This window comes from Lissotriton helveticus, chromosome 3_1, assembly GCF_964261635.1.
Source record: "Lissotriton helveticus chromosome 3_1, aLisHel1.1, whole genome shotgun sequence".
Taxonomy (NCBI): Eukaryota; Metazoa; Chordata; class Amphibia; order Caudata; family Salamandridae; genus Lissotriton; species Lissotriton helveticus.
The window spans coordinates 1,648,446,676-1,648,469,030 of NC_136061.1; the positions used below are offsets into that span (position 1 = coordinate 1,648,446,676).

General features: G+C 49.0%; 1 protein-coding gene across 2 annotated transcripts in view; it reads right to left on the reverse strand.

Moving 5' to 3' along the window:
- The window catches only part of CEP70 (centrosomal protein 70), a 505,009-nt gene that overhangs the window by 34,216 nt on the left and 448,438 nt on the right, over window positions 1–22,355 (reverse strand). For both annotated transcript variants that reach the window (XM_078682403.1, XM_078682404.1), the window contains one exon: window positions 14,678–14,757. In XM_078682403.1, the coding sequence (XP_078538529.1) occupies window positions 14,678–14,757 (80 nt within the window). The remainder of the gene's footprint in view (window positions 1–14,677; window positions 14,758–22,355) is intronic.

A 22,355-nucleotide genomic window follows, 5' to 3' on the forward strand; every position in this document is an offset into this window, starting at 1 on the left:
GATCTCTCATGGGGAGTTGTAGTAGCACCAGAGAAAGGAGCAGCAAACTTGGATCACTACCTCCAAGGTGCCCCGCCATCCATTTTGTGAACTACTGCAATTGCGCTGCATGATAATAGGCCTCAAAGTCTGGCACTGCAAAACCCCCTCTTCCGCTCTTGGCCTCATCATGGTGGTGAGCGGCACCCTCCGTCTTCCAGAGCCCCACAGCAAACCTGTAACCATTGAGTTGAGCAAATTGTCTGGGCTGAATCCAGAGTGGAAGCGATCCAAAGTAATACAGGAGTCGAGGCAGCATCACCATCTTTGATAGTGCCACTGTACCGCTACAGACAGTGGGAGGGTCCCCCAGAACTCAAAGTTGCCTTTGGTGTTGCGCAACGCTCGTCCTACATTGCCCTCCAACAGATCCCCATGGGTATGATATATTTTTGAGTACCCAAATAGGGCAAGCATCTATCCTACCATTTCACCTCTTCCATTTCCGGTGGCCCAGCTCTGTCTGAGTGCGCTGGGAAAAGGCACAACATGGCCAAGTTCACCCTAAGGCCACTACTCTCCCCAGGAACTCAAGAGGTATTTGGCTCCTTGAAGGGCTTCCCCTGAATTAGCCAGAAACATCAGGAGGTCGTCCGCGATACAGTGGTATATATTGAAGTTGCCCCGTCACCTCCAACCCCCGATTATAGCGGACTGATCTAGTGTGTGGAGCCAAAGGCTCCATTGCCAGCGCAAATAACAAGGGCAACAACAAGCAGCCTTGTCTCGTCCCTCAGCCCACCATACAGGCATCTGAGATCAGCCCTCCTGTCCTGACCCTAGCAGTAGAATTTTTATACAAGTGAGCCGTCCATTCCACAAAGTGTTCCCCCAACCCAAACGCCCTCATAACCATAAAAAAGATATGGCCACTCAGGCTATCAAAAGCTTGCTCAATGTCAAATGCCAACTGCCAACATACACGCCTCCTCCTTCTGATATGTGTCCGCTTCTAATACTCGCAATAGCATGCATATATTCATCGCCGTATTCCTGGCTGGGATAAATCCCGCCTGACCGGTATGTATTAGCCTCAACATATGCAAAAGTAGGCGGGTGGCCGGTACACAACTTAATATTTTATAATCCAAATTGAGCATAGCGAGGGGGTGATAAGCAGTTTGATCCCAAGTCTGTTTGCCGTGCTTTAAAAGTGGAATGATTACCGCCTCTCTCGTTGAAGCAAGTAGACAGCCTTCCCGTTTTGCCCTGCCATACAACGCCACTAGCTGGGGAGCTAGAATATCCACATATGTGGAATAAAACTCTATTGGCAACCCATCTGTCCCCGGTGTCTTATTCCTGGCCATATGTTTAATGGCCCTACGTACCCCCCCAATCTCGACCTCCCTACCCAGAGCCTCTGCAGCCTCTACATCTACCCTTGGAAGCACCACCTCCCTCAGGAACTCCACCACCTCCTCTTCTTCTCCTGGAACAAGCCTAATATGATATAAGGCAGTGTAGTATTCCAGAAACAAGGCGTTAATATCTTGCTGGCAGTAATAAACCTCATCTTCCCGCCCTCAAAGCTCGAGTATCGCCGCCCCTCTACGTGCTGGGTTAGCCAATCAAGCCAACAGTGCCCCAGATTTCTCTCTCTCTGGGTGGGCCCCGGCGAAGTAAGCCTCCTAATCAAAGCAATGCAGTCATTCTACTTGTGTTGCCGCGAAAAGGTCTGCTTGCTTGTTCATTCTCTCTGGCCTATCCTTTTCCACCTTCCGGGGCTGCTGTTCTGCTCTTTGTACATAGTGCATAAGGACCTTCCGTATTCCCACCACTTCCCCAATGCAGCGGCCCCTTATAACAGTTTTAAAGGCATCCCATTCAAGAAGAGGGCTTGTCGCCATATTGCCATTGTCTAAAAAGTAATTCTCGATAGCGGAACCCACTGTGGCCCAGAACACCTGATCTCCCAAAGCTTCTGGTCTTAAGCGCCAAACAACTATTTTAGGTCTAACACGAGTCCAATCTAATGCCACTAGCAGACGGTTACGATCAGAAATCGTTCTGGCGACGTATTCACTTAGCCTAACCCTCTATGCACATCCGGAGAGCACAAGATCGCGTCCAACCTAACATGCAGTTCGTGTAATGCGGAAAAGTAATAATAATCCCTTTTCTCTTGATGTTCGGCCCTCCAAGTGTCAGTCAACCCCCAGCATTGCTGCCAATTGCATCTGGCCTCTGCAATTCTATGTATGGGAGCGTCAGGGAGTGGTGGGTGGGAGCGGTCCAATTTAACCTCATTAATACAGTTAAAGTCATCCCCCAGCAGTACGATCCTGTCAACGCTGATGCTAGCGTCCGTGAGAGCTGCACTAGAAATGTAGGTTGGTCTCTGTTAGGGGCATATAGACTTTCAATCGTTATGTCCCTTCCGTCTAAGCGCCCTGAAATCACCACAAACATTCCCTCAGGATCTATTATTTGCCTGGTACACTGAAAAGGGACTCCTTCCCGCACCCAGACCAGAGTTCCCCTGGCACGGACCGAGTAAGTAGTATAAAACACCTGCCCACTCAATCTTTGCTGTAACGCAGCTCCTTCCTTCTACGATAAGTGAGTCTCCTGCAAAAGGGCGATCTGCACCCCTCCCCTGACCAAGTACGCATGTAGTTTATGGTGGCGCAACACAGTGTGCATCCCCCTAACGGTCCAATATAGACATTTAGGATCTATGGTGGATCCCATTGTAACAGTCGTGTCATATCCTTAGCAGTTTCCCTTAAAGCACCATGCCTGGCCCCAAACAAAACCCCCCAAACAATAAGAACCCCCAACACCCTCCTCCCCAGGCAGGTACAAACAAACAAGTTCCCATCCAAACTGGAACGTGTGAAAATAAATTCACTGAAAGCTGCGGGCGTAAAGCTAACCCTACTGGACCCAGATCTCCTCCAGGACATCTGGACTTAGTTGACAAACCCAATGACCATATCAGTGTCTTCAGGCGACTGCTATGATGCCTGAATCGCAGCATAAGCCAAACCTCACTACATTAGGGCCCTCTTACATACAACCTGTGCTACCGTCAGGCTATTTCATCCGCTGTTTGAGGAGTGACGTTCGGGAGATCAGTTTCAGAGTCCTCGTTTGCGCTTCTTGGCTGTGAGCTTTTGGATCTGTCCATACCGGGACCGTTGTTGGTCGATCTCAGACTAGTGCCTACATGGTTAAGCTCTGCAATCGCCTGCAAGGCTTTGTGCTGCTCATGTCGGCGTTCTTTAGGAGAAGAAGCTCTCGTAGGCTGCTGAGAGTTGGTCGGTGTCCACTAGGCTAAGTCTGGGGATGGAGTCTCTCTGTTCTGACGGGTCAATAACCATTCCCATGCCTCATGCGGGGTACTGAAGAAATGTGTCTCTGACTTGTCCATCATTCGGAGGCGCACCGGAAACAGCATGGCATATGGAATATGGAATTATCGCAGTTTCCGCTTGATGGCCAGAAATGAAGCATGTTGGCGCTGCACTTCCCTTGTGAAATCCGGGAATATCGTCACCCTATTATTCCCAATCTGTACGTTCTGCTTCTCTCAGGCTTGCTGCAGTATATAGTCACGATCCCGAAAATGAAGAAGTAACACCACCATCGGTCGAGGACGGGCTCCAGGTTTGGGCGTTCTAGCTGGGACTCTGTGAGCACATTTAGTGCATAGAAGGGGGAAAAGCCCTCCGGGGCCACCTCCAGTTTAATCCAGTTCTCCAGGTACCGCACCGCATCAGCCCCTTCTTGTCGCTTCGGAACCCCTACAATACGTTAATTATTTCTGCAGGACCGACCCTCACTGTCCTTCGCTCTTGCTTCTAGGACCTTGACCTTGGCCTCCACACTTCTCAGGGACCGTTGTAATGTGGAAACTGCTTTGGGACCGCCTCAAGAGTTTTTTCGTTGAGTTTCACTCTCTCTTTAAGCTTGCGGTGGTCGTCTTTCAGCAGGTTGAGCTCTGCCCCTATTGAATCTATCTTTGTCTCCATGGCTTCCCTTGAGGAGGTGATGGCCTTCATAATGTCCGCTAGGGTGGGTCCCTCAGGGGCGGCATCCTTCCTCTTCTCTGTTGTCTCGTCATCAGTGTGATGCCCTGCATCCTCCACGTTAAGGACAGCATAACCCTTCTTTCTGGACACTCTCCCTATTGTTAGAGTCCTGTATGTGCCCAGTAGTCTGCTTCTGAGGGACCCCTCCAATGAGTGCAGAGCACTGGCAACGGAATCGGTGCCGGAACAGGACAGGACCTAGGGTTCAGTGGCAGTCATAAGCACTTCTCACCCTCCGGGCTCCCTCCAGTGTACTTGGCCCTCCTGAGTTCCACTCCACTATGTGGGTTCCCAAATAAAGCTCAGAATCACGGTGTCCGCCTCCCCAGCTCTCCAGCACTCACAATATACATCCAGGAGATGTCTCAGGAGCACTTCTTATTCAGCGTAGTGGTCTCGGTAACACTGCGCACTCCAGATCTGTGGGCTACTTGGGTTAGTACCACAGTTTCCCCTCAAGTGCTTTATCTCAGGGATGGAGCCTGGAGGTATGGTGATGTGTGCGAGCTAGGCTGTCGCAGGTTCCCCAGTATATCACTGTGGTGCTGTCATTTGTCTTAGCTGTGGTGGCCCTCCTAGCCAACCCCTGGGGTGTCTCATCGGGCTCTCGCCCGCACAGGCTGCCTGGATACTGTTCAAAGAGCCGATGACCTCTTCTCACCCCCCAGACTTGCTGCCCAGTCCTTCCCAAGTGTTAGGTGAGGCAGAGCCGTTCAATGCTGACGCCCCACCTATCAGCTCTGCAGCTCGGCATGTCAGTCTTATTCTCAAGCACCCCCTATGTGTGGCATATAGTGACCTCTCTGCTTCCTAGCGCTTCTTCCCCTCACTGGTCCGGCCCGCAGCGCCTTTGCTGAAGTCAGGGCTCGTCTCCGCAGCCCCTAGCCGCCATCTTGAGTTGGAAGGGCAGCGCCATCAGGATCGGGAGTCCGCGCCTGTTCAACTCTTCACTGGGGCCGCCGCACCCGCTGCCCTCCTCCGTAGCGCCGCTCTCTGCACTGCCGCAGGACAGTTCGCGCTCAGGGTGCAGCCAGCTCAGGTAACCCACCTCTCATCCCATCTTGGGGGCGCCGCGTCCAGCGCGCAATCGGGGATAAACGGTTATTCCACCACTTAGGAGCTGCCAAAAGTCACCGCCTGCAGCCCGGCCTGACCCCCAGCCGTTCCGGCACCTGTATAGTGGTATGGGCCTCAATGTATAGCCAGGATCACTGTTGTTGGGGGAAAGCCAAGGATGGAGCTCCGGAGTCCGCTTCCCCTCACATCGGCACCTAGCCACGCCCCCGAGACCAGTGTCCCCTGATTTCCACCTCTACCACGTGGCTGCCCCATCACAGAAGTGACGCATCTGTCACAACTGTGAGATCTGGTTTAGGAAAGGAAAGGGGTCTGCCGTTGACCCAATCGCGGCTCATTAACCACCACTGCAGATCTTTTGTAGTTTATTCCGAGGTCTGAAACACGTTGGTGCGATTTTCCCAGATGCTGTGCCCTTTGGAACTTCAAGTCCCACTGCAGAGCCCACTTACGCCACCTGGGGTGTCTTACCAACCGGATGCAGGAGGCCAAAGGCCCAACAGTCTCAGAGTCAGTCTCACCAAAATCCAGGATAGAGTCTGAAACATCGGAATCATTACCTGAATATCCTGGAATCGCTGCTCAGTAGGCTAAACCCAAAACTGCATTGTCTCCAGAACTGCTCCTCTGAAAGGGAGCATCTGAGAAGGAGTCAGGTGTGACTTTGGCACGTTCATAGAGAACCCCAGCGAGTGCAGAAGGTTTGCCATAGCCTGAAGGTGGGTGACAACAGCCTGGGGCAAGGACACCTTCAGCAGCCAGTTGTCGAGGTAGGGGAAGACTGATACCCCTAACCTGCGCAGATGAGCTGCGACCACCGCCAACACCTTGGTGAACACCCGAAGGGCACTGGTAAGGCCGAAGGGGAGCATGGTAAACTAAAAAGCGCTTGCGGCCTACCTTGATCCGCAGGTAACGCCTGTATCCCGGCAGGATGGGAATATGAAAATACGTGTCCTGCAGGTCCAACGCTACCATCAAGTCTTCTTGGACTAGGGCAGAGTGAGCATTTTGAATTTCTCCTTCTTTAGGAAGAGATTGACAATCCGAAGATCTAAAATGGGCTGTAGTCCCTTCTGATTCGGAATAAGAAAGTAGTGGCAATGACAGCCACTGCCTACTTCAGAAACGGGGACCCTTTCTATAGCTCCCTTGGCCAAGAGAGCCGTAACTTCCTCTTGGAGCATTTTTAAATGATCCTCCGTCAGCCGTTCCGGATTTGGCAGAATAGAAGTAGGACAAGAAAGAAAAGGTAGGGAACAGCCCTCCTGGACTATCTGCAAGACCCACTTGTCCGATGTTATGGTTCTTCAGAGGGGGGATGGTGACAATTTCTCCCACCAACTGGAGTAGTGTGGTCCTGCAGAATCACCCTAGGAATGCTTGGAGGCTGCGGCTTCTGGGGGCAGTGGTCGACGACTTCTGGCCTCCATTCGGAGATCAGAATGAACAGCGTCCTCGTCCTCGCACGGCTTGAGCAGTCTGTGTAGGATGGTGGCTGGGATATGGCTGACACAGCTGGAAACCCATTCTGTTGCCAGGAACGGGGTGAAAGTTAAGACTGACCACGAGGAGGGAAGAAGAGACCCAAGGATCTTGCCGTAGCCGAGAGTCCTTGAACCTGGCCAGGGTGGAGTGTGCCTTTTCCCCAAAAAGGCGGGATCCATCAAAGGGCATGTCCATCAAATTGGCTTGGACATCACCCGAGAAGCCAGTTGTACAAAGCCAGGAGTGGCGCCTCAAGGTCACTGTCGTTGAAATTGATCTGTCCAGCGAATCGGTCGTATCTAGGCCACACCGTATGGTGAATTTCGCTGCATCTCTCCCATCCTTGACAGCTTGGGAAAACACAGCCCGGGTCTCCTCCGGGACTTGTGGGAGCACTTGTGCAACCGTCTTCCAAAGGGAATGGGAGAAACGGCCAGACCGCATTGCAAGGCTGGAGGAAGAAAACATCTTCTTACCGAATTAATCCAACCTCTTGGATTCCCTATCTGGAGGGGCGGAAGGGAATGCGACTTGGGATTTAGAGGCCTGCGCCTCCGAACTCTCTGGGTGGGGTGTTGGCTGACGAACGTTGGGTTGCCCAGAGCAGGGCAATGGCGGTGTGCAATTGTCCTATTCACAGAAGCCCCTGTGCTAGGTTTGGACCATGTCCATAGAACGAAATTTGTAAGTGCCTCATTAAAGGGCAACAGGGGTTCGGAAGTGGAAGCGCCAGGTTGAAGCACCTCAGTCAGGAGATTAGTACTGACCTGCACCGAGGGCAGCTCCCGTCCAAGGACATTGGCTGCCCTCTTAACCACCATGGCATAGGATGCGCCCCCTCCTCCATAGCCACTGTTGGCGGAGAGAGCATGCCAGTATCTGGAGAAATATCGAGTCCACTGGCCTCCCCACGTTCCCCATACCAGTCCACATTTTCCTGAGAGACTTCCTGTTTTTCAAGAGGGTCCCCAGACTTCTCTCCTGAGCCCAGCACATCCTCAAAGCTCTCAGGCGACAACATAGAACCTCTGGGTTCTGTCGACGTTAGAATCGGTGTTGATCGACGCTGTTCTGGCTCCGTGCCGTCGGGCATGAGGACGGGGCTTGCGCCACCAACGGGCATCGGTGACGTAGCAGGCACCGACTTCGTATTCGACACTGAAGAAGGTCGCGTTGACACGACCGGTGTCGAACCAGATCCAAGATCGGATCTCTGGGACCCCACTGGCTCTGTGGCCGGAACAGACGGTATCGAACCCAATGGGGCCCCTTCCGACTCCGCGGGGCAAGAAGGCTCACCAGCAGGGTCGTTCTGTTCAAATACTCGTAAAATTCTTTTATTTGAGCAGCTCCCGGAAAGGGGGCGGAGACGCAAAGTCGACTCTGGCTCCGGCTCTGCGGAACCGTGCCTACAGCGTCAGTGCACCTTACCTCTCTAGACGACGGACGCCAGTTGAGGTGAAGACGAAGTCCGCTTGAACTTCTTCTTCTTCTTGTGGGAGGAAGAGGACTTAGGGCTCCATGAGTTCTTTCGGGACCTCTTCTTCTTCGATCGGGACCGTGACCACCTCGGAGTTTGGCTTGACGGTGTCGACTGCCGGGCCATGAGTCACTTCTTTGCCTGCTCCCTCATGGTCTTCGGAGCCATTGCCCGACAGTCCAAACATGACTTTGTATCGTGGTCGAGCTGGAGACACCACCAACATAAGCGGTGGGGATCGGTGACCGACATCATGCGGGAACAAGTCCCACACAACTTGAAAACGGTTTTCCTCAAAGACATCCCTCGCACAAGAAGTCAGAAAATCCAAAACATTTCGACAAAAGTCGAGAAAAAGCCTGCCAAAATGCGTCAGAAGGGTAGCTCTTCCCAGATCGGCGCTTAACTGGCACAGAAAGAAAAGAACTGACGTCTGCACGCCTGGGTGGGCTTATGTAGGCACCGCTATGTCAGTCAGACAGTCAAGTTCACTTTATTCGATTTGTTAAAAATCATAAAAGACTTTAAACCATTTAAATACAAATTTACAGGATACATAAATTTACAACGACCAGGCAAGAGCATTATATACAACACTAGGACACAGAGGCAATACAGATAAATGATAATTGAAGTGCAGCTTAAAGAGCTTAGGTAGGGTCCCCCAATGCCACCAAATTTGTTTTCGTTCTGTGAGCCGCCACCAAGAAGCTGGCTACTCCAAATATGATGGTAGTACTGCCCAAGGACATTAAGTAAACTAGAGCCGGCCTAACTTGAACAAAGCCGGCCTCTCTTAGAATTGGGACCAAATATTTTTTCCTAGCATCCGAATATAAACTGCAAAACATAATAAAATGCATAGTGTCCTGGTGGGAAAAATCATCACATTTACACGGAGGGCCCTCTTCTGGTTTACTCCAGGACGGGTAACTGCCCAGGGAATAATGGATTAAATTAAATCTACATTTTATTAACAGATGTCTATGGAAGGGCTTAGTTACAGTTTTGAGATAGGGCTCAAGGGAAGGGGAACTCAGCAGCAAATAATGTGATCTGACGGTGGGTTTATTCAATTCTTGCTCCTCCCGAGTCAATCTGGCCTTATCCATAAAGATCACTTTGGTCCATTTGATATCCTCCCTCTTGATGCAGGAAGGGGAATTAAAAAGTTCTGGGCGTCCTAGCTGGAAGAAAGTATGTCTCACGTACTCCAGCCAGGCTATTCTCTTTGCATAGTCCAGGGTCATAACGTTGTGTAAAATAGCATGGTTGAGGGTTAATTCATCGTTTAGCCAGGTCTTTAACCAAAATAATAAAGGAGCCAGTCTAAGTTTATCGGTAATGTAGTCTAGGCCCACCTCCCCATGAATAGAAAAGGTAGGGGTTGACTGAGGGGCAGAGAGAAGACGTTTCAGGAACTTGTTTTCCACTGTTTGTATTGCGTCCTGAGAAACGTACCCCCACAATGGGGACCCATACATAACAACAGATATACACTGAGAATTGTAAATTTTTAAAAGTGCCTCCATGGGCCTGGCCCCTAACCTGTTTGCAAATCCTAGAAGGGCTGAGGAGGCCCTCGCCAGAGATAAACTTTTGATCTTAATTTGAGCTCCCCATGAGCCCTTGTCATCAAAACTAACCCCAAGATAAGGAAAAACTGTCACCCTGGACACTGCCTCGCCCTTGCAGAAGAAGGATATGGGCTTGCCCCTATTTTTGTGGCGGCCCACCACCATTGTGTGGGACTTCTTCGCGTTAATTTTTAAATCAAGATGGTCCATGAAGGCACCAAATGATGCCAATAAACGCTGAAGGCCCAGCCCAGTGCGTGCTATCAGGACTGCATCGTCCGCGTATAGGAGAGCCGGGATGTTAACTTCTCCTACACGCGGGACGTCCCCCTCCAGTGCCTCAAGATGCTTACCCAGACCGTTTATATAGATGGTAAAGAGGAGGGGTGCCAGGATGCAGCCCTGGCGGACTCCTCTCTCTGATTTAAAACGATCGGTGCACCTGCCTTCCTTCGTAACCCACACTGTGGCAAACAGGTCCTGGTGCAATGATGCCAATCCCAGACTCCAATAAGATTTCCCATAGTTTTGACCTGTTCACCAAGTCGAATGCCGAGGAGAGGTCCATGAAGGTCAAGAACAAGGACCCCTCCTTGGCAACCGTATACTTGGATATTAACAGGTGAGGGTTGGAACACTGATCCAAGGTACCTCTTCTTGCACCGCTATGTCATAACCGATGCTAACGAAGCCGACAACGTCACACGGAGCCGAATGGAGCCACCGGACATCGCACGCAAGAGGTATTGCGCAACAAACATTTCTGGATCCAGCCTGATGCCTGTGAAATTCAATGGTAAGGAATGTGCGATTAGAGGGATACAAAAGGATCAAGGACAATAGTCCATAGGGTCCAGGTTCAAAGCCAATGGAAGGAGCATACACAGCAACCTCAGCTGCAGTGAACAAATACAAGGAATAAAGAGAGCCACCGCCCTCCTGGACTATCTGCAAGTCCCACTTGTCCGATGTTATGGATCTCTAGAGGGGAAGATGATGACGAATTCTCCCACCAACTGGAGTAGTGTGAACCTGCAGAATCACATACAAGGAATAAAGAGCGCCACCGATCAACAAGGAAACGATACTGAGAAACAGATTTAGACAAAAGGGGCCTGCAATGAAAGAAGGATGGAGAAAAGAAACAAGAGAACAATGAATGCTGAAGAGCAGCTCTAGAAAAACAAGAATGGTAAAGAAACCGCTCTTACACTGGGAAACTTGATAGATATATAAGGCATCCTCTGATGAAATGTAGCAGAGATGCTCACTGAAGAGATGGAAGGAAATAGACAAGTGCAATCGAGAAGGCGGAACCAGGACACCAAGAAGGTGTAGGTAAAATGCAGCGACATTCACTGTATAGAAGACCAAATAACCATATGCGTAAAAACACACAAAGATATCCCTGAAGTAAAAAACATCTACAAGAGATCCATTTAAGAGATATGCATAAACATGCAGAGATATCCAAATATAAATGTGTATATGTATAAGTCTGCATATAAACATCAACATTCTGGGTAGAGACACAAGTCATACAGGGTACAGTAAAAGTATATCCACTCCTCCGAAGGTATCCCACGTTCTCCGTTCGTGAGTAGGAGGACAGGAAGTGGAGGAACGAAGGATGCTCTAAGAACAGAGGTAACCAAAGAGGGACAGAGATAATATGTCCTGCCGTCGTAAAGAAGAAGTTATGACAGTAACTGAGGTGGGGACAGAAAGAAAAGGCGGGAAAACTAACAATGCCACACAAGAGTAAAAAGCGAAAGGTACTACACACTACAGGAAAACAAGGGCAACAGTCCAAGAACCAACACCACCGATTGAGGAAGGGTGCCAGCAGGCGGCATCAGGTGAAGGGAAATAAACAGCATGTGGAAGTCCACCATGAAGAAGACGACGACTGCCAGGGTGAATGAAAAGGGCTGGCGGAAACTAAGGGCAACGCATAATTGACTTTGACAAACACACATTGTCCAACTTATGGAAGCAAGAGAGACAGGTAAGAAGCCTGAGCGAATCTTCATGGAAACTTGAGGAAAGATAGGATAGGCCCTAGGAAAAAGTAATGAAATACCCCCAATAGGAAGGGGAGAATAGAACCTCTCCCACAAAAAAAGAGGTGGGGGGATGCCACAAAAGTGTGAGTGGAGGGAGGAAATATATAACAAAAGAAGGGAAACCCAGCCACTTGTGAAACAAGGATACCAGTCAAGGATCCAAACAAGCAAGGGGATGAGTGTCCCAGGTGAAGAGGACCGAAAGGAACAGCAGACACAACAGTTTACCTACAATTACGAGATCAGATATGTATAACACAGGCACAAGGATACTAGAATGCTGGATACAAACAGTCACTGGAGCATAACAAGACTGGAGTTGTGGAATCCAGGCTTGAACCCATAGGAACATAACATGAGAAATCCATGAATTCCACAGAGTAAAACAAAGCAAAAAGAAGGGCCACACCGAAAATGGTCGTAGATGGAAATGTAAGCAAATCAGGCCAAGAGGTTACCTGGCTGTGTCACCAGCATAGCCTATAAGGACATAAGGGCAGAGAATAGAGGAAGGTGAAGTCCCTATAAGGGGTATTAGGTACGTATGTAGCTCACAAAAGTGCTCCAAGGCATAGAAAATAAGGTCCCTGAAAACAGGGAACAAGGCTATACTTCAACTGCACAACATAAACAGAATACCTGCCACAAAGTACTTGGGTAGGACAATTCAAGCGGCAAAAAGAAGCCAATATACAGACTCCGAGGAGACCACAAAGTAAGATAAGGTCCAGATGGCTGGAAACAAAACCTGTCATCGAAAGCATAACCCAGACAAAAAATACCTGCAGAAAGCAGAAACACCACACTGGGTGTATCCCTAGAGGGGAGAGAAGAACTACACCCTATAGAGGCGGAAAAGAGTCAAAACACGGGGAAACAAGTGTCCCCAACAACCTTAGTACAACAACAGAGTTAAGACTAAGTACCACCGTGACTATCCCTGATCCGGCAACAAGCAGAGTTGGCATGTGAACCAAAAAGAGAAGTGTCATCAATAGGCATGTCGATCAAAGCAGTTTGCACAGCCTCCGAAAACCTGGAAGTATGCAACCAGGCGTGCCGACGTAGAGCCATAGCTTGACCAACAGAATGGGTAATATCCATACCACAGCAGATGCGAAGTGTGGCAGATTGTTGCCTATCTTGTACAAGGGAAACAAGAACATTTCGGGTTTCCTCTGGAAGGGAAAGCAAAAGGCGCTCCACAGATTCCCACAAGGCATGGGAGAAGCTGGTGATCACACAAGAAGTCTAAGTAGACAGGAGGAATCCTCAGGGGCGGGGTGATGCCTGTGAGAAATTGAGCGGTCCACAGGGAGCCCTGCTTTGGGTTTAGTCCAAGCACCCAACAGGATATTGAAAAGACAGTCATTATAAGGAAGTACAGGCTCAACATAAGACTGGGCAGGGTGTAGAACACCAATTAAGGAGTCCGTTGACAATTCCACCGAAGGAAGGTGTAAATACAGGGCAATCGGAACTCGACTCTGTAGCCAAACCAGGAGAAGACAGGAGGCTGGAAAAGATTCCAAGCCACTGGTGTCACCCAAGTGAAGTAACCAGACAGACTGTTTAGGGGGCTGTACTGTGTCTGTATTTGGAGGAGGGGGGCACTCCTTCTGTAGTACTTCCACAACCATGGTCCTCAGAAGGAAAAAATAGAGGAAGGGAGTCTGAGACAGTTGGCTCCATCGGCGCCGCATCAGGCGCTATAACCGAAGCTGGTCGCCGCCGAGAAGGTGACTCCTCGACGTCAGAAGGAGCATCGATCAGCGTCGACTACACCACCATCGTAATCTGCAGAAAAGAGCCGAATGCTGACATTGGAGTCGGTAGACCCGAAGCGGGAGCTGTGATGGGCTGTCCACCGGTACCAGTGCAGCTGAGGTGTCAGACACAAGAGCTGACCTGAAGCTAAGGGTGAACCCACCAACAGATTCACAGGCACAAAATCATGCACTTTTGTGTGGCTAGAGGGCGCGCCAGAGGGAGGGGATGAGCCAGACAGAAAGAAGGGATTGAGAATATTATCTCATGTGGGTCAAAGACACCTTGGCCCCAGGATAGGTGTGGAGACGCTCGGCAGACTCTTGCCTCGGTCAACGGAAGAGTGCGTATCAGTGGTAGACGACGAAGGCAGGAGACAATGCAACTTTGACCGCTGGCACCGAGACTTACCTTCAGATATCAAAGGTGACTGACACCAGAACACTTAGGGGACCAAGGATGATGAGAAGAGTTCGAAGACTGTGACATTCGTGCTGCTACAAGCTTCATGGGGTATTCCCTGCACATTTTCCATGCAAATCCAGTGAGGATCCATGGCGGATATTTGTCGACCATAGGACTAACAAGGCTTAAACCCCGAGGACATTGAAGAAAGGCACACTGCTCTGTCGATGAAAAAACGTCAAGTAGGCCAAAAATGGCCAGAGGAACTATTAATGCGGATCTGCGTGTTAGCATGGAAAAGAAGGAACTGACTTCAGCGCATAAGGGGAGGGCTTGTATGGGCTCTGCTGATGTCACATCCAGAGACAACGTCACTGCAGAGTCGCTCGACACCCTCTACCAATGCATAGAGGTATTGCTGAGAAACTTTTTGGATCCCGTCTGGCGCCTGGGGAGGATTCTAAGATAAGGAAACTGCGGCTAGATGTGTCTATCAGATTTATGATGACAGTTTGTTAATCACTATCTATTCATTATGATCTTTGTGCGCATGTTGTTGAAGGATTGTTACATTTGGATTTCTCACCTTTTCAGAAAGAATGATTAAACTTAATTACAAATTAGTGCTCTAGTTTGTTAAATCAAGCCATCGGTATCACCAAAAATAGATACAAAAGAACAATGTGTATGTAGGCGAACATGACAACACTAATACAAATGTGTACGTTTTATTTGCCATACCTAAAATTTGGAGTAGGTCACGCATTAGTGCTTCAAATGCTGGAAAGAATTCATCATGTTCTTCCAGCTTGCTGATTATGCTGAGAAAAAGAGCACATAACAAGTTTGACCAAATGTTTTTTGCAACAATCTCAAGGAAAGTATCAAATAAATGCAACAAAAGCAGGTCATTTTCGTAAAATTAATATATGTTGACGTTAGATACACCATAACTCAAAATATAATAGCAAATTCAAACATTTTACACAATATTTAACTGCTCGTTATTGTGTCGAGTATATTTCACAATAAAGGGAGGAAACAACCTGCCCACATTAGTGTATGTTGTAAGGAATCATAATGCGGTTTCAAATCGTCAGTATTTGCTGAATCAAATATTTTCCCACAGTTCAAGCAGTGCTTCAAATAATAGGCTTCTTAGATTCACTGACTTGGCTCGGTGCCCTGGCCTACAGAGCCAAATACAGAACAAAACATATTGTATAACATACAAAATGTATACAGTGCTTCATACCCCTATGTGGGGTGCTGAAGCTTCTTCCCAAGTGGGTAACAAGCATGCCCTTACGGGGCTCCATGGTTGTAGCGGTGCTGTTCAAGAAAAGTGTGCAAATGTGGGAAGCGTTTTGGCGAGGTGACAATGGCCAGAGAGGTGCTTTCGTTCTAGTGCGCAGCGCTTAGAAGTGTGGGGGATCAAGGCAACAGGTGTACAGATTAATCGTAGTACATGGGTGGCCCTGAATTGGCTCTGCAGATCCCCGATTTGTGATTTCTTTATTCACTTTCTGTGTTGATTACAGTGGAAGGGTGTCCACTATAGGCTCTTATGTTGGTGGGAGGATGTCCACCTGGGTGAATAGGGTTTAAGCTGACCCATTTGGTAGCCAAGAGATGATTAGGTTGAACTGCATGCATGGGCCATGTTAGAGTCCTCTAGTTCACCAGGGATGTATAGTAAATTACAGTGGTGTCATTTTAAATTAAATTGATATGATCGATATAAAGATTGTTTTGGAATGTAATTGCCCAATTATTTGAGAAGGAGCATTACATTTTTTGTTTCTTTTTCATTTCAATTTTTGTCCAAATTTAGCCGAGACATGCATTCTAGTGGTATGTTCAGCTTACAGCTTTGTATTTGGAACAGTGCAGCTATCAATAATGATTTTCATTGTCTTTCCATGTCTTAACCAAAGCCACATTATTGGCCTATATGGGCTAACAGCCATCTCACTGAGAAGACCGACTTTGTCATCATGAAGACCAGAACTGAAGACAAATATGCTCCAGGACTCACCCAGCTACCTACACCTAAAGTATTCCTGCAAAAGAGTGTAATCCCCCTATTTACTCAGCGAATATTACTTAATGTAAGGCTAGTCATGACAAACAGACACATTCACAATCTTTCATGTCACAGAACTAGAAATTTTTGATGGAACAAATTTACATTCATTATAAGCAGTGGAAAAGATATAGGGTCTGGCTTTTTCAAATAAACTGGAGTAATTCTCCACTGATTGCCAAGTTTGGGTGAGTTTGGGAGATCGATTCAGTGGATGGACGTGACATTACATGAACGGATGAATGGGTGACTGGGTGCATAGAGTCAGTCACGTTCAACAGTCCATGGACTCTCCCACTCATGCAACCAAATATCTATGACTCACTTACCCAAGCATCCACCTGTGAACTAAATCACTCACCCATTCTTGCTTTCAATCATTTCTTCATTCTTGCATTCACTCCTTCACCTGCCCAGGGAAGCACACAGAATACATTAATGAACTGAATTAACAAGTTACTTACCTTAGGTAACGCATTATCTGGTAGACAATCGTCTAGCTGCAGATTCCTTACCTTTGAATGTCACAGGCATCAAGCTGGATCCAGAAACTTTTGCTGAGCAATACCCCTTGCACGCGGCGTCGGGTGGCTGCATTCAGATCCGCGTGACGTAGGTGGGGTCGGTAGCGTTTGTTAGGATCGTCGCGGTTCCTATATAGGTGCCATCTAGGTGCACAGACGTCGGTAATTTTGTTTTTTCCTTGCCAGAAGCGCAGAGCCACGAAGTAACTGACGTTGTGTGCAAAACTAGGGCCCTGAAAAGGGGAGTAACCCATGCCCTACAATATTAGTCTGTAAAGTGGGGAGGCATGGGTTGGGCTTTAAGGAACCTGCAGCTCTACCAGATAATGTGTTACCGAAGGTAAGTAACTTATTCATCTGATGTAGACTTCTAGCTGCAGATTCCTTTTTTATTGAATTAGATACCCAAGCCATACAATCCCGGCGGTGGGCTGCGGACCAATCTCCTATACTAGGAAGTCCTGCAGGACCGAACGGGCAAAGTGCACGTCCCTGCGGACCTGATCGGCCAGGTAGTAGTGTTTTGCAAACATGTGCAAGTATGCCCACGTTGCTGCCTAATACATGTCTTGGACTGGGACACTTCGAGCCAAGGCCGTAGTCGCAGCCTTTTCCCTGGTGGAATGGGCCCTTAATCCCTCAGGGGCTGCTTCTTTGCCAAAGCATAACAGATCTTGATGCAGAGAACGATGGTCCTTTTCTGCACTGCCCTTCCCTTCTTTTCTCCCACGTACCCCCACAAAGAGTTGGTCATCCACCCAGGAATCTTTTGTGCGGTCAAGGTAGAACTACATCGCTCTTTTTGGGTCCAGCCGATGGAGACACTACTCTTCCTTAGAGAGATGCGGGGAGCAAAGAAGGTGGACAACGTGATGTACTGACTCAGATGGAAAGGGGTCACAACCTTTGGCAAAAAGGATGCCCGGGTGTGAAAACTACTTTGTCCGGAAAGGGCATAAGATAAGGAGGCAAGCAAGATAACGCCTGCAGCTCTCACCCTCCGGATCAATGTAATCGCCACTAAGAAAGCTGTTTTATGGTCAACATCCAGAGGGGACAATTGTGTTAAGGCTCTAAAGGAGGGCACATCAGGTAGGTGAGGACCAAATTAAAGTCACACTGTGGCATAACAAAGGGCGTAGGTGGAAACAGGTGAACCAGCCTTTTAAGAAATCTATGTACAATAGGAGATGTGAAGAGAGAAGGCTGGTCTGGCAGCCGCAAAAAAGCAGACAGAGCAGAAAGGTAACCGATGAGACTTCCCAAAACATTTAGTGATCGATTTCTTATCGCCCCACCCATCCTCCCCGTTTTGCCAACTGAATTCTAGGGTTAAGGTCATCCTTTTGGGCCCTTATTTCTATGCACCAGTGGTCAGTATCTTCCATGGCTCTGCATTCCTGTCGCGGAAAGTTGTGTACAGAACTGACGTCAGCGTGCGTGGGCGCGTCTAAGTAGCTCCAGAAAAGTCATCTCGGCGAATACGACGCCAACGACGCACGCGGAGCCGTACAACAACGCCTATCGACGCGCAGTGGTACTGCTGACGAAAGCTTTCCGGATCCAGTCTGACGCCTGGGGATATTCTAAGATAAGGAATCTATCACTAATGTTTCTTACAGATATATCGTTACGGAAGGTAAGTAACTTGATCAACATGCAACCTATGCAAAATAAAGTGCCCAAAAAACATACATTTGTCGTGCTTCCTGGGTTGGGGAACCTGAAGAGGCTCCAGCTGTTGCATCCATCCAGGTGATCGCCACACAGCGCTTAGCCAGTAACTTCAACAGATGCAAGAACTTGACCAGCATTTTCTGGCCTTTCTTCCTTCGTATGTCACCCAACAGGGAAGTGGTAGTCTGTTGTAAAGGGTTATCTGCACCACTGCCCTTACTCGCTCCATCACACTCACCCAGAATGTCTGCCCAAGCGGGCAAGTCCATGCCAAATGTAAAAAAGAGGCTATGGGGCTGTGGCGTTTGGAACAGCTGACTAGTTTAGTGGGATCCATTTTATGTAAGAGCACTGGTGTTACGTATGTGCAGTGAAGGAAATTTAAGTATGCGAGTTGGAATGTGCACCACTCTTTCACAAAAGGAAGTGACAGAAACAGAAAATGATGTATAATGAGTGCAGCTGGAGCTGACACTTTTCTGAAAAGCAATAGGGGATAACAACTATTACTAAAAATTAAAATAAACTGAGGAGCCTTCTGAGGCCAACTGCTCTGCAGGACTATGTTCCGCAAAAGATGATAATAAAGACATTGTAAAACCATGCTTTTTAAGGTCTAGCTAGAGGCGACTCCAGCAGTTTGCCAGGGCTCATCTAATCATAAAAAAGCGACTATTAAAAAAGCAATGTATAGGTAGGGGTTTTGGCATGCTCAGGTGTTTTATTTCCTTTCCAGAACAGACCCAAAGGGGATGGGGTGTAGGAGACTCATACCCAGAGCTTAAACCCCTATTATTAATGATTGGCAAAAGTCAAACATTTTTTGTATGAGGCCTGATCCACCAAGGGAAATGGGAGCCTCGCTTTCACTTTAGAGCTTTGGGGTGGGAGGGACTTGTGTAAGCAGGTAGGAGCAAGAGTTGGACTTCTCTCTCTCTCCGAACAGAAGAGAAGTGTTGGATGAGCACTGGAGGAGATGAAAATTAATCCAAGGATATAAGTATAATGTCCAATTCTAGAAAAATGTATGAAAAGGCGCTGGTGGTACACGTGCCACTTTGCAGTGTGCCATTTATGCAAGAGAAGTTGTCTGAACCGGATTATAGAGCTGCGCCTTGCCATGCCAATGCAAAGGTAGTAACCATTTCTGCTCTGGTTTCATTCCAAGCATGGATGCCGCTGCGGCACTGCTGTCATTTTTCACTTTGCTTATGTTCACACTCTGTAAAAATTGCAATGGATCTTCTCTGCTACCACTAATGCTGTGGTGACCTCTGGGACTCGGTGGTTGTGTTTCGAGGACACTCCCTCTGCAAAAGATGGCTGGAGTCTGCAAAACCTCATCCTACTGCTTCGTGTGGTTGCACCACCCAGGCTTTGTGCTTTGTTCTTTGCTGTAATGAGGGTGGATCCAGGAGTCCATGTGAAGTGGCTGAAGGGAAACTTTCGAGAGCTGCTCCAAAGCTGTGATCAGCTGGAGGCTGGAAGTGACTTTGATTGGAGCTCAGATGTTTAACTAGGAGCGCCACATGTATGTTGTATTCAACCAAGAAGAAGCATCTTAAGTTTGTGTTGTTAGCAGAGGTGCACACCATTATTTATTAGTATATACATTTATTCAGGCATTATCTGATAGTCTTCTAGCTGCAGATTCCTTACCTTGGAATTTCACAGGCGTCAGGCTAGCTCTTTAAACTTTTGCTGAGCAATACCCCTTGCGCGCAGTATCGTGTGGCTCCATTCGGCTCCATGTGACAACGTCTACACCCTTAGCGTTGTTTTTATGATGTTGCGGTGCCTATATAGGTGCCACCCAGGCACGTGGACGTCAGTACTTTTCTTTCCGCGCACCGATCTGGGAAGTGCTATCTCTCGGCCTCTTTTTTCTTGACTGTTGTCGAATTCGCAAACTTTTTCAACTTCGTCTGCGAGGGATGTCTTTGAGGAAGACCGGTTTCAAGCTGTGCGGTACCTGCCACCGCATGAAGTTGGTCACCAATCCCCACCTCGACTGTCTCGAGTGTAACCATGACTCTTAAGTTGTGCTTGGACTGCCGGGTAATGGCTCCAAAGGCCTTGAGGGAGCAAGTGATGAAGCTCCTCACAGCCCGACAATCAACACTGTACAGCGAGATTCTGCAGGGGTCCCGATCCCGATTGAAGAGGAGGAGGTTGCTGGACTAGTCCAGGAGCCCTAAGTCCTCTTCTTCCCACTCGAAATCCTCAGGGCACTCGGGGAAAAGGCATAAGAAGAAGTCCAAGCGGACTTCATCTTCACTTCTGCTGACATCCATCGTCGAGAGAGGTCAGGAGCACCGATGCTCTAGGCATGGTTCCACGGAGCCAGAGTCAACTTCGTGCCTCCCTCCCTTTCCTGGAGCAACTCCCGCTCAAATAAAAAACTTTTACGTGGCCATGTGCTGCGTATTTGAGCAGAACGACCCAGCTGGTGAGCCCTCGGGCCCCGCGGAGTCGGAAGGAGCCCCATCAGGTTCGACACCGTCACCTCCAGCCACGTCTCTCGTTGGGCCTCAGGGATCTGAGCCCGGATCCAGGTCGACGCCAGTCGTGCCACCGCGACCTCCTCCGGCGTCAGACCTGAAGTCAGTCCCCCAAGTGCCCATTGGCAGGGCCAGCCCCATCCTCACCCCATACGACACAGACCCGGAACGGCGATGCTAGACGCCGATTCCAACATCCATTGAACCCAGGGGTTCTATGTTGTCGTCTGAACACTTTGACGATGTGCTAGGCTCAGGAGAGGAATGTGAGGGGTCTATGGACCCTCTGGAACACCAAGATGTCTCTGACGAGAACTTGGACTGGCATGGGGAACTTAGGGAGGCCAGTGGACTGGACACTTCCCCAGATACTGGCATGCTTTCTCCGCCACCAGTGGCTACAGAGGCGGGGGCTTCTTATGCCATGGTGGTGAAGAGGGCAGCTGAGGTCTTTAGAATAGAGCTGGCCTCAGTGCAGGTCAGGACTAATCTGACCGAGGTGCTTCAACCAGGGGCTTCCACTTCCGAACCCCTTTTGCCCTTTAATGAGATACGTACCGACGTCCTTCTAGGCACATGGTCCAAGCCTAGCACAGGGGCTACTGTGAATAGGACGATTGACCATTGCAGAGCTCTGGGCGACTCAAAGTTTCTCAGCCAACACCCCACCCCAGAAATTTTAGTGGTGCATGCCTCTACGTCCCAGGGTGCGTTCCCTTCTGTTTCTCCAGATAGGGAATCCAAGAGGCTGGACTCATTTGGAAAGAAGTTGTTTTTTTAACTCCAGCCTGGCATTGCGGACGGTGAATACCACATGCTGATTGGACCGTTTCTCCCATTCCCTTTGGGAGACTGTTGCCCAAGTGCTGCCACAGGGCCTGGAGGAAGCCCGGGCTGTGCTTTCCCAAGCTGTCAAGGATGGGATTTGCAGCAAAAATTCGTAATATGGTGTGGCCTAGATGAGACAGATTCGCTAGGCAGACCAATTTCAAGGACGGTGGCTTTGAGGCGACAGGCCTGGCTTAGAACAATTGGCTTCTTGGGCGATGTCCAAGCTAATCCGATGGAAATGCCCTTTGATGGAACCCTTTTTTTGGGGGGAAAAGGCAGGTTCAGCCCTGGTCAGGTTCAAGGACTCTCGAGCAACGGCCAGATGCTTGGTCCTCTCCTCCACTCCTCTTGACCAGTCTTTCTTTTACCCCTTTCGTGGAAACAGAAGGGGTTTCCAGCCGTGTCAGGCCTATCCCAGCAACCATCCTGCAATGACTGCCCAAGCAGTGTGGGGACGTAGACATAGTGCATTCCGATCCAGGAATGGAAGCCAGAAGTCGTCTGCCACACTGCTCCCAGCAACCGCAGCCTCCACGCACTCCTAGGCTGACGCTGAAGCTACCACACTACTCCAGTTGGTGGGAGAATTCGTCATCTCCCACACTGGAGATCCTTAACATTGGACAAGTGGGTCTTGCAGATCATCCAGGAGGGCTATTCTCTGCCTTTCCTCTCTTTTACGCCTCTTATTCTGTCGAAACGGGAACGGTTGATGGAGGAACATTTAAGGTTCTTTCAAGAGGAAGTTATATCTCTCTTGGCCAAGGGAGCTATAGAAAGGGTCCCAGTTTCAGAAGTAG